Source organism: Lepidochelys olivacea (assembly GCF_965140295.1).
Source record: "Lepidochelys olivacea isolate rLepOli2 genome assembly, chromosome: 3".
NCBI classification, from domain to species: Eukaryota; Metazoa; Chordata; order Testudines; family Cheloniidae; genus Lepidochelys; species Lepidochelys olivacea.
Genome location: NC_140413.1, coordinates 57,635,621 through 57,648,578, shown reverse-complemented (window position 1 = coordinate 57,648,578; position 12,958 = coordinate 57,635,621). Strand labels below are relative to the sequence as shown.

At 38.6% G+C, this 12,958-nt stretch overlaps 1 protein-coding gene across 27 annotated transcripts in view; it reads right to left on the bottom strand.

Moving 5' to 3' along the window:
- The window catches only part of RIMS1 (regulating synaptic membrane exocytosis 1), a 513,389-nt gene that overhangs the window by 137,819 nt on the left and 362,612 nt on the right, over positions 1–12,958 (bottom strand). For 14 of the 27 annotated variants that reach the window (XM_084623252.1, XM_084623235.1, XM_084623254.1 and 11 more), the window contains one exon: positions 4,986–5,057. The exons of 4 other annotated variants lie outside the window; for them this stretch is intronic. In XM_084623252.1, coding sequence (XP_084479378.1) covers positions 4,986–5,057 — 72 coding nt within the window. Of the gene's footprint in view, positions 1–4,985; positions 5,058–9,496; positions 9,575–12,958 lie in introns of all 27 variants that reach the window. 9 more of the 27 variants (XM_084623248.1, XM_084623228.1, XM_084623249.1 and 6 more) reach the window with 1 other exon arrangement.

Sequence of the window (12,958 nt, the reverse complement as noted above, 5' to 3'; positions counted from 1 at the left end):
GACCTTGGAGACTAACCTAGAAGTTATCTAATGGCATCAGTGCTTAATTTGTAATGAACAAGGTGCTGGGGCTCAAGCAATGAGGTGCTGGGGCTCAAGCAATTTTTTTTACTTTCATAACTGACGCAGCAAGCCCAGAGGTGCTGGGGCTCAGCCCCGGCAAGCCTTGGCACAAATGAAGCACTGAATAGCATTAGCAAGAAAACCTTTAATCCCTGTCAACTACTGTAACACAGCTGACTGATGTTTCATCAGGTGCTGATCTGTTGAGATACCCTAATACACACAGGAATTAAGCCATGTATAAAATGTCAAAGGGTGGTTATACAGAATGTTGTAAGAGGTAGGATTCTGGACATCCTGTTACAATTGCTGATTAATGGGAATATTTGATAGAGTGCAATTTGGACAATAAGTGCCTCTTGCTTTCACTCAATCTTTACTTTGTCTTTTTTAAGCAACTTTTAGATCAGCAAGGTCTGAGCAATTGTAATTGACCTTCTGACAGAAAACGGTTGGCCCTGAGGAAACTATTTCTATCCCAGCTACAGATCTTGGTGTCAATCATGATGGAAATTAGGAGACTGTGTTGGTACTGGCTGCCTGAACTGTGGTGGGGGCAGGCAGGCTGAGCTGATTTGAAGATAATCCTCTGGAATTCCCCAGCCTGGTTCTCTTGTGGTGGAGAAAAGAGGATGCCTCGAGGAGGACTGGTCTAGTGCAGTATTTGCTATTGGACGAGCATGAATTATCTAGCATATTCACCAAGCTACCTGATGGTACTGTTGTGGTATTAAGCATATGATGAAGCAATAAATCAGAGCACTCAGTCCTGTGTAGACGTCTTTGTACTGAATGTCTAAATTAGTTGATTATTTCGCTAAAAGCAGATAAATACACCATAGTGCAGGTGACAGATTCCCTATAATGACAAGATGCACCATTAAGAAGCAAAAGGGAGAGGCATATTTCACCATTCCCTGGGCTGCTGCTGTTTCTGCAGCCCAGGTTCCCTCTCCTGGGGCATTATGAGAAAGAGGAACTGTCTATCTTCAACTAGGAAGTAAAGGAATACTTAGTGACATGGATGCTTTTTAAAAGGTAAAGAAATATTTTAAGAGCTCCACAGTGGTTTTTATAATCTTCCTGACCTTCCCTAATAACAAATGCCACATTACTAAAAAATAGCACTCAGGCATTTTAAGTGGTGATTGTTGTCACTATAAGGAGACTGACTACTGGATAATTGGAAGGGATTCTAACACAAGAGAGGCCACACACATGACACTGCAGTACCAAGCTATAAATCCATTAAATCCTGTATATATAAATCAGTGCAAAGCTATTATATATGTCACAGATGTATCCAGTCTCAAATTTCTCACAAAAACATAAAAGAAGACTAACTAAATGTGTAAGCATTTTATGTTTCCTGTGTTTTGTGCAAGTGCTATCAAAACTTTAAAGGGGTCAGTAAAGTTTGGATCTCAGATGTAGGTTAATTCCTTATTGGGAGAAAAATAGCTTGTTGTAGACATAGAATACCCTATATCTTAATGTAATATAATTACAAGTGTGTTCATTCTTAGAATGCAAAAGCAGAGTGCATTTTATAAGCTTACATTTGTAGCTTTCAGACATCCAGCAAAATACACCAGATTCACATTCTCTGCAAAATAGTTTCTCTCCAGCTGAAACAGTTGCAAATCCCAAGTGATCAAAAATCATGAGTCAGACCCACCGCCCCCAATCATGAGATTAGCATACAAATCATTAGATGTTTTAAAATCAGTTGCAGGGTGGGGGGGCAGGAGAGGAGGTTGTTTTGTGTTATGATTTTTGATCCTTTAGAAGGAAGAGGCCCACGCTCAATCTGTGTATGATCATTTCAGTTGAAAATCACCCTTAAATACACACACAGAAATACAGGCCTTCCCAATGGCTAGTGCAGAGAGGGAGTTCATTTGCCCTGTCCAATTCCCTGTGGTGATAGCAAAAGTCATACTATCTCCACCCCATTCCCTTAGCTACATCCTATCTCTCTTTACTCCCATTACACCTCCTTGACCACTCACATCTCCCTCTCCATGCTCCCTTAGATTGTCTTCTCCCCGACATGGCTCCTATGGTCATTTGCTCACTCTGCATAGTATCCTTCCCTTTCCTTTTCTCTCCTTCCTCTCTGGCATCCTTTATTCCCCCCATAACCTAAGTCTCCATCATTTCTCCCACAGTGTCTTTCCTCCCAGTTTTCTGTCAGTTTCTTAACCATACATCATAAGAGATGGCCATCTTCCCTGAGGGCAATCTGCCTTCAGTCCAATCGAGAGCCATGGGAAATGATAGCGATCACTACTAATTTCTGTACTTACTCTTGAAGGTTGTTTTTTTTTTAAAAAAAAAAAGCATGGGCAAAATTCTTTTTCTTTCTTACAATACATGACACACATTTTTCCCACTGTAAAATATATAAATACCCTCTTTTAAAGCACAAACATATAAAGCACAAGGCTACAGCAAAAATGACTGAAATTTGAAATTTAGCAAGGCCATCCTATTCACTAAGGGTCGTATGATTTGTCTATCTTCAGGGGAAAACCAAAACTCAACTTATAAGCATATAAGCAAGTTCTGAGTAGGCACAGTGGCATCCATTAAGTTTTTTAGCACAGCATAATAATGCACTGAACCTTTTTCAAAACATAGTGTTAAATCCTGGCCTCACTGAAATTAATGTGAAAACTCCCATTGACTTAATTAGGGCCACGATATCATTTACAATGCTGGCACAGGAGCTGCTACTGGGACAGGAAAATTAAAACAAAATACAAAATAAAATTAAACAATAAAAAAAGCAAAAAACCTCCTACCTTTAGACTAAGCATAGAAAATCATAGGTATCGGGGAGTGTCATAAATATAAAGGGAAGGGTAAACCCCTTTGAAATCCCTCCTGGCCAGGGGAAAGCTCCTCTCACCTGTAAAGGGTTAAGAAGCTAAAGGTAACCTCGCTGGCACCTGACCAAAATGACCAATGAGGAGGCAAGATACTTTCAAAAGCTGGGAGGAGGGAGAGAAACAAAGGGTCTGTGTCTGTCTGTAGTCGTCTTGGCCAGGGACAGAACAGGAATGGAGTCTTAGAACTTTTAGTAAGTAATCTAGTTAGGTATGTGTTAGATTATGATTTCTTTAAATGGCTGAGAAAAGAATTGTGCTGAATAGAATAACTATTTCTGTCTGTGTATCTTTTTTGTAACTTAAGGTTTTGCCTAGAGGGGTTCTCTATGTTTTTGAATCTAATTACCCTGTAAGATATCTACCATCCTGATTTTGCAAGGGGGATTTCTTTATTTCTATTTACTTCTATTTTTTATTAAAAGTCTTCTTGTAAAACACTGAATGCTTTTTCATTGTTCTCAGATCCAAGGGTTTGGGTCTGTGGTCACCTATGCAAATTGGTGAGGCTTTTTATCCAACATTTCCCAGGAAAAGGGGCGTGCAAGTGTTGGGAGGATTGTTCAGTGTTCTTAAGATCCAAGGGTCTGGATCTGTAGTCACCTAAGCAAATTGGTGAGGCTTTTTACCAAACCTTGTCCAGGAAGTGGGGTGCAAGGTTTTGGGAAGTATTTTGGGGGGAAGGACGTGTCCAAACAGCTCTTCCCCAGTAACCAGTATTAGTTTGGTGGTGGTAGCGGCCAGTGCAAGGTGTAATATTTTGTACCTTGGGGAAGTTTTGACCTAAGCTGGTAAAGATAAGCTTAGGAGGTTTTTCATGCAGGTCCCCACATCTGTACCCTAGAGTTCAGAGTGGGGGAGGAACCGTGACAGGGAGGGTGGGGGGGAATTAAAGATTCAGTGGAATCTGCAATCTGTCTGCAATTTTTACTACATTATACAAATTATAAGCTTTTTGTTTGAAAACAAAATTAAATTTCTATCTTTTTTTCAATGCAGCTATTCACCTCTCATAGTGTAAATAGGGGTACTGCTGTCTAGCTGACCCAGCCTTACAGAAATCTGTCTCCAGCAACAGCGATATCTTACCCCTCTTTCACTATCTCATCAAGATGTGCACTTAAACCTAACTGGAACCAGTAGAATACTATCATTATTAAGCACATAAATTTCTTTTCCTTTCCATTTTTTGCTAAAATGAAGAACCTGGGTGCAAAACTCCTATATTATTATAGCATCAAAGGCGAAAGTTAAAATCACAATAAATTCACAGTAAAACTCAATAAAAGCAAAAGTTAAAGTTCCAGCAGCAATATTAAAACATTGCATAATTGCAAATTGTAGTATTTTCTATATACGTCTTTTAATATATTTCTAATTACAAGGTGAAATGGATACCTTAGAAAATAAAGGATGTACAGCATGTCCATAATAACATTGCTATTTGAGTGCAGCAATTCTTTAATTTTTGCAACTTCAATTGTGCAACTTTTATGTAATACTAAGATCATCTCTTTTGCAATTATTTATTGTTACCTTCACTTTTTGTACATAGATTTGTCTCATTGTCAAAATTATTTTTAAAATGTAAGAAACCAGGAAGAAATATCAGTGGTGAAGTACAATAACAAAGCAATCTTTCACTGCTTCAACATATTATACTTTTTGATCCAAATCCTGATCCTAGAGATCCAGTGCCAAAACTTCCAGGACTTAACGGGTGAAGGATTTGAATCATTAAATTTACACAAAAGCGACTTTTGATCTTGGCCTATGGGTTTATCCATAAAGAAAGAAAGCCAGAAAACTTCTATACTATGACATAAAACATATGAGGCCAACATACCAGGCAATGACAGTTTTGTAACACAGATGTGAACTCATCAGTACTTTAAACTAAGGCAGCATGAATTTGTGTTAGTAATTTTATAAATTTAGTGTTTTACAGGTGGCATTTAAAGTAGCAGCAGGTGCACTGGAATTAATTTGACTCAGAGAGAAGGTTGCTGCATATTGTAGCATCAATCCTACCTTTCTGTTTCAGATGCGGAGTCTTTCCTAGTCTGTTTTTGGCTGTTATATCTTTCCACTTTTCTGGACTGCCTGTGAAATGAGATGTCAAAAAAATGAAAAAAGAAGAAAAGATACAGGAAATATGAAGAATAACGCTTTAATTATGTATTATAACGATAATGCAAAGTGGTTGACAGACAGAAAAGTGATAGCTATCTTTATGAATGGGCTGTTGAATTGGTAGTTTAAATCACAAGATCCTTTTCTATTATTGCATTAAATTAGCTCAGGTTTGCTGGTGTGATGGCAGTGGGCTGCCAAACAGGAGACCTCACTCAATGCTAGAGAAGAGAAAGATAATTAGTTCAGACTCTTGGGGTAGGTAACTAGTTGCATCACTTTTTAACAAGATTGCTCACAGGGTTAGAAACGAGCCCTCCAGTAGCTCCTAGGTCCTCCCTTGACAAGAAAATAGTGCTGTAAGAAGGAGCAGTTGCAGAAGGTACTGGGGAGTAATAGAACACTCAAATGTCAATCTGAAAAATGTTTTTAAATCACTTTTTCAAGTAACAAAGAAAACAAAATACTGTAATGAAGATCAAGTATAAATTACACTGCATAACAGTAAAACCTTGTCTTATATTTTACTGTACCAAGATTGCTAAAATGTTTGGAAAACTTCTATAACAATTCAATAATACTCTCTTTCTAACATATGTTAACTGGTTGGTATCAGAACATATGTCTGAACCCATTTTTTAAAAATATGTAATTGGGTCATGTAAATTTAGTTAGCTTCCTTAGACCTTTTCCATATCTATCTTTCACAAAGAGCCAGAAGAGAGCTGAGACTGAAATTTTGTTTGTTTCCCACTTTCCAACAGTCAGCTCTTCACCTGATTATGTAACATGCATTTGCTGGGCCGTATTTTAATTTGTCTATCTTAACCTAGCTGAAAGCTAGATCAGCTATTCCTTAAGCAGTAGAGGTGGTCTGATTTTCAGTGACCTTGCTATGGGCATTACACTAGTCACCTTTTGGGTGCTGGGAAAGAATTTTCCCATCACTGCTAGATTGGCCTGGGTGGTTTGTAGGACTTGGCTTCCTCTCAGCAGCTCAGGGAGCTGGTGGACAGGGTAGGTTGTAGGGTGCTCATGTTGTCACTATCTGACAAATGTCCACTGCAGGTATTTGTTCAATAGGGGGATCCTAATAAACCGGACTTGGAATTAGTATTAGTGAAGAGTGTCCCTTAAAGAAGATGAGGAAGAAGGCTGGGTGTCCCGCTATCTGGTAGGGAGATTTTCTCCACACCTTCAACCTTTGTGATGAGGAGAGCGCCTTAGGGTCCCAGCAACAGTACTGGGAGCAGGTTAAAAGTTTGGTGGTGGACACTGGTGAACTTTCACTGGATGAATTACTGCAGGATAGTTTCCCAGATGTGTTACTAAAGTTGCCATCATTAAAACATATTCCCAGTGTTTCACCTTTCTTCCTGTGATGCCCAGGTCAATGAATAGTCATTACAAGCCTGCAAAATTATGTAAATGACAACAGCTTTGCAGGAAAATTCTCCTGCATACTAGTACTATTCTTTGTATCTGACCTGGTTGTTATAATCTGTACAAAATAAAAATACTTCTGTGGGGAAGAATATGGAGATACCAGGGCAATTTCTGCACTGTTATAGCAATGTTATTGCGGACAGAATGTGGGTCATGAAGTTAAGAGTGACTTCTTGTTCTCATTCAAGACATTGCAGTGGGTGTCTGGGAAAATCACCAAATTCAGCTTTCTTGTCATTGATAAGCAACTTATATGGAAAGTTCAGTCTTGAAGGTAGAGAAGGTCTGGTGCTACTCTCACAGAGACCAGCGTCAATCAGGAATAACTTGCCTGAAGTCAGTGAATTACAACAGCATAAAACTGTTTACGTAGAGATTCGGGCCTTCTATGTGCAGGTTATCTCATTGCAGACTGTGGCACCATGAAAAGGACTGCCCCAGGAAGGGGGAAATACAGCTGAGCCCAAGATAAAAATTATGGACTTGCAGTTGATAGCCAAATCGAGGACATAAAGAGATCAACAGCTGATTTGTGGTCCCCTTTCATTAGAGTCAAAGGCAGAAATGTGACTGTACAATTTGATTGAATTGGGTACCATGAAGATATACAGTAAGTGGTATACATGATTGTACACCCCCATCTGTCTGTATCTAATCGTTGTCTCTTGTCTTATACATAGATTGTAAGCTGTTTGTGGGCAGGGACCATCTTTTTGTTCTGTGTTTGTACAGCGTCTAGCACAATGGGGTGCTGGTCCATGACTAGGGTTCTAAGTGACACTGTAATACAGAGGAGGAGGAGGAGGAGGAGGCAAGCCCATTAACTGAAGAGTATTTTCAGTGCATGTTTTCACCGTCATGCTGCAGAGATTGCGAATATATTATCAGGACTCTTTACATGGGCTCTGCATTTGTGGAACATGCTTTTCACTATTATTTATAATTCTTTGTTTGTGTCCATATTTACAAGTCAGATCCTGTTAATTTCTGTTGCCATACTGCAAGGTGCTCTCAAACATTTGTGTGAGAGACATTTTATAGGTTTATACGTTGCTTTTGTGGTGTTGTATGCATTTTTTACTCTATTACAGAATGAGGCCAGGAAACAACTGATATCCAGCTCTCTCTACAGGTTGTGGCCATCAGTGTTCCCTTAAATACACAAAGGTTAGTTGTCACAGGTATGTCTACACAGCATCTTGCAGTGAGTGGGGAGTAAGCCTCTCAGCCCTGGCCAAGAGGGCCACAACTTCAAAGCACTGTCTATACAGCTATTTTTAGACCATTAGTGCCAGCCACACTAACCCAAGTCTGTTGAGCCTGGAGCGCAACCTGTACCCGAGTCTGGAGCTGGATAATTTGCTCCAAAATCCTGTGTAAACATACCCTGAGAAATAACCAGTGTAGACCGCCATTCAAATGTGGTAAAAAAGGAGAGAGTGATTGGTTGCTCACTGTTGCACAAGGGATGCTGACAAACCCCAAATTCTATGTTTCACAGGAAATAGGACTGGAAGAGATGCACAAGGAATTGATGTTGATAAAATCAACTTCATGCACTAAGCTAGGCAGGTAAAATGCAGAAATAAAAGACAGATGAAAGAGCCATTTCAAGATTTGTATTTTAGACCTTGGTGAAAATGAGAAGAAACTCGGTGTCTGAACTGGAAATTGTGTACACAGACATTACAGCAAATTATAGCTAAAATAATTGATCACAGATGATTTTCATGTTCTCCTCAAGCTATTGTAATGTTTGATTAGTATTAAACCATTATATAGTATGTTTCACAGGTAGGAACAGAAAGGGGAAACACATCTTAAACAAAATAATTTTGCATGCATGAAAATCTTGTTAGCAGTTGTATTCTAGTGACTAAAAGCATGAAGGTTTTTACAAAAAATACTCTACAAAAATTAGTTAATTAACAGGTGTAATCCTGTTCCCCACCATGCTCTGTACTTTAAACTTCCATTGCATGTATTTTCCTTACATAATTCTTTTACTCCCCTATATGCAGCCAAATTTAAGGAGCATAAATCAGGAGATCTGTGTTAGTATTTAAGATTCTTTACAGATGCTGCAACTGTCTTTGAAGGCCCCAAAGCATGGAAGTATGCGTTTTTTGTTAAGTATGAGTAGCCCCATTGAGTTCAATTAGTTCAATGGGGCTACTCATTGGCTAGATTATCTCAGCCCTTAGAGGACTATGCAGCAGAGTAAGATCACCTTCCTCTTACTCCCAACTGGCCCTGCTCAGATTGTGACTATTACTGCCGGGGGAGTGGGAGTGCCCCCAGAATCAGTGCCTTATTCTCCTCACTACAAACAGGTGGGAAGAGAAGGACTGGGAATAGGAAGAGCTCTGGTTACACCTGTTTATGTGCTGGGCACACAGGCAGGAATGAGCTACTCCATGAAGAGGAGTGAAGAAACTTACTGCTTCCCAAGAGAGAGCAAGGGAAGAACTGAGACTGTCATAATTAGTTCTCTGGTCTGCTCCTGGGGGAGCACACCTTGAGTCACAATTCACTTTGTGCTTCCCCCTTGTTCTGGAGGGTAGTGATTTGTTGCTGCCCTTTTCCAACAGCAAATTATAATACCCCTCTCCTTATCTATGCAGACTCAACTGCTATGCCCAGCTCATGAGATGAATAAGTGGGAGCTGGGCACCCAATCTATGCTTTAATGCCTGTGCCCAATGTCCAGAGAGTGCACATAGGGGTGTATGGTGGGCACTTACTCCATGTTCAAATTTAGTCACTTAGTGCGCTATATATAAAGAGGTTAAATATGTTAGTATGAAAATACCAACAGCTATAATGTATATTTAGCTATAAAGAGAATGAAAAAGCATATTAAATAAAATATTTATAACAGAGCATGTTGTCAGGGAAGGAAATTGTTCACGGTTCATAAATTAGAATTTACTTGGAACTAAAATTTGATTTAATAAGGATACCTCTGTGTTGTTCCAGGTTTAGCACTTAGGTGGTTTATACTGTCTTGTTTTGGAATGCAAGACTCCAGCGTCCTTGTTCTTCACAAATTTTGGAAACATGGAAGTGAATTGGACAGAATGGACAGAAACAGAGAGATGGTCACATGCAGTGAAGATGGAGACATGCAGTCAAAATATATAAACCAATAGCATTCATGTACTAAGTACTGACCAAACTGCATTTCTGATGTTCCCTTTATTCATATGTTTAAAGGGGATATTTTACAAATCTGTAACACCATGGTAAGTACAAAAGTAAAACATCAGTGACTGAAAAATGTAAAATCTATATTGAACTACAGCATTGTAGCTCACCAATTGCCATTTTCCTTATTGAGAATAAATCTAAAAATTTGTCCATTAGAATAATAGATAAATGCTTCTTCCTCAATCCAAATGAAAATTCAAGTAGTATTTGAAAAAATAACATTTTAGTTTTAATTACTGACAAATTATCTTGATTAAAATCAAATAAATTCTGTTTGCATTTAAGAAAACTTTCCTAAATATCCATACTAAAATTACCAGATGTTTTGCTGGTGTGATAAATAACTGCTCAATAATCACACAAAGGCAGCAAACTGACCCAGCAAGAATATTTTAAAAAAATGTATTCTAATGATGGTCAAAATATGTCTCTTGTAATTTCCATACTATTTTCATTTTATGCTTAAACTCTTTTAACATATTTACAATTTATCCAGAACTTACAATTTGACTTAAATATAACTGTTCTGTCAGTTTTCACATGCAGGCCACTGTACAAAAGAGAACTTTTTTCCAGACTCGATACGTAGGTCTGGGTTTTTTTCCAGGTACCAAACTCAGTTATACAGAATAAATAAGATATCTAGTAATGCTTTATCGTATAACCTCAGCCTTTCAGCTATAATGTTAAATTAAGATGTTCATCTTTGACTGCTGAATGTGATTGCCAAACTGACTGAAAACTTATGTGGCTATTACTACTTATCCCTATATAATGAAAAGTGCAAGATTTGCTATAAGGCCATATCTCTAACTTTAGAAGACACAGTCGAATAATTTTCATAGTTTAAAATGTTTATTTTTTATTCTTCATTATTTGCAGACCCCTTTAAGAAATGGGAAAAAAATGTCCCCTACTCAGTTTGGATCTGATTCTACAAACTCATACATGAGTAAGTTTGCTCATACTAGTAGCCTCACTGATTACAATATGTGAACATAACACAGCATCGGCCGGTGTGCGAAGGGTTTGTTTCACCACTCGCGCCTCCTTGAGGTGGGGTGTGGCATGGCAGCTCTCTCTCCACTGCTGTGGTGGTCTGCCTCTTTCTGTGACTTGGCCCTCCAGCCAGGTCCCTTCAAAGTCTCTCCGCTTTCAGGATAGTCCATGAACAAAAGCCAAGGGGAACTAATAATATGATTTTGGCAATTAATTGATCTTTAAATATTCATGGTAAATAGGCCCAATGGCCTGTGATGGGATGTTAGATGGGGTGGGATCTGAGTTACTACAGAGAATTCTTTCCTGGGTGTCTGGCTGGTGAATCTTGCCCATATGCTCAGGGTTTAGCTGATTGCCATATTTGGGGTCAGGAAGGAATTTTCCTCCAGGGCAGATTGGAAGAGGCCCTGGAGGTTTTTCGCCTTCCTCTGTAGCATGGGGCACGGGTCACCTACTGGAGGATTCTCTGCTCCTTGAAGTCTTTAAGCCACAATTTGAGGACTTCAATAGCTCAGACATAGGTGAGAGGTTTTTTTGCAGGAGTGGGTGGGTGAGATTCTGTGGCCTGCGTTGTGCAGGAGGTCAGACTAGATGATCATAATGGTCCCTTCTGACCTTAATATCTATGGATCTGTGAATCTATGAAATCAACAGAGTTAGTAAAAGAGAGAGCAGGAAGTGCCTTCCTCTCAGGGTGTATTAGAATGAGGCCTTCTCTTCTCTCAAGTACAGATACTATACAGTACTATAACAAGTACAGATATAGTTAACATGTTTCTGACATATGCAGTGTAGTCGTAGCCATGTTGGTTACAGGATATTAGACAGACAAGGTGGGTGAGGTAATATCTTTTACTGAACCACTTTCTTTTGGTGAGAGAGACAAGCTTTTGAGACACGGGGAGCTCTTCTTCAGACCAGACCTGAAGAAGAACTCAGTATGATTGAAAAGCTTGTTTTCTCACTCACAGAAATTGGTCCAATACAAGATATTACCTCACCCATCTTGTCTCTCTGTTTCTGACGTCTGTTTGTCTGGATTCCTTATCAGACTTTTGAAAGCACCTTAGCTTGTTTTATACAGATGCAACTAATTCCAAATCTGTAGATAATTGAGGTGCCCTTTCGAGTATACAGGCAGGTTATTCAAATTTTGGAAGTGAGGATTCTCTGTGTCCCAGATCTGAGGTCATCTTAAAGTGTAGCTCAGTGTCAGGTTAAATGATAACCTATTTGAGAAAATATATCATTATTTTCCTTCAAAAGACAATGTATTAATTTTAAGGAAATTTTCAAAGGCTATTTTAAAAAATTGGGTTTCTGGCCTTTGTTTTTTGTGGGTTTATTTATTTATTTGTTTTTTTTTTTTTGCTTTGCTTCTTTATAAATTATAAAGGAGTGTGAAAGCTTTTAAAACTGTTTTCTGCATTTCTACCTTAACTATATCAAGAATGTCAAGTTTGGTTTTCCCTGGTTTTGCTGAAAGACTCTGGAAGGTCTCAGGGAGGCTTACTGAGAGCTTTCACACTTTAACGGAAAGGGACAAGAATGTTGAATTTTAACAGAAGCTTCATTTACCCAAAATGTTAAATAGCGATTGAAGTTAAATATATACTGTTAATAAAACAAATAGTCTGAATAAAAGTCCCTTCTATTGTCAATTGCTCAACTTTCACTCACTTGGCTCCTCTCATCACCTGTGATATCACCTTTTCCCTAGTTCAATTATAATCATAAAATGTTGAAGCCTAGACAGGATCTGAATTTCTAATGTGAAAAACAAACAAGGGATAAAAAACTTTGAGGTCTTTATAACATATCATAAAGAAGAAAAAAAAGAAAACAAAGCCATGATTTTTTAATATTTTTGAGTCAATATATGTACAGTGAAAAGGAGTACTTGTGGCACCTTAGAGACTAACCAATTTATTTGAGCATAAGCTTTTGTGAGCTACAGCTCACTTCGTGAGCTACAGTGAGCTACAGCTCACTCACCGTAGCTCACGAAAGCTTATGCTCAAATAAATTGGTTAGTCTCTAAGGTGCCACAAGTACTCCTTTTCTTTTTGCGAATACAGACTAACACGGCTGTTACTCTGAAACCTATATGTATAGTATATCTTGAGCACAGAATGCAAATTGGTCCAACTTGTATGATAATTCTGGGATGTACACAAATGGAGTCTGACATGACAGCTGTCAAATTCAATTTA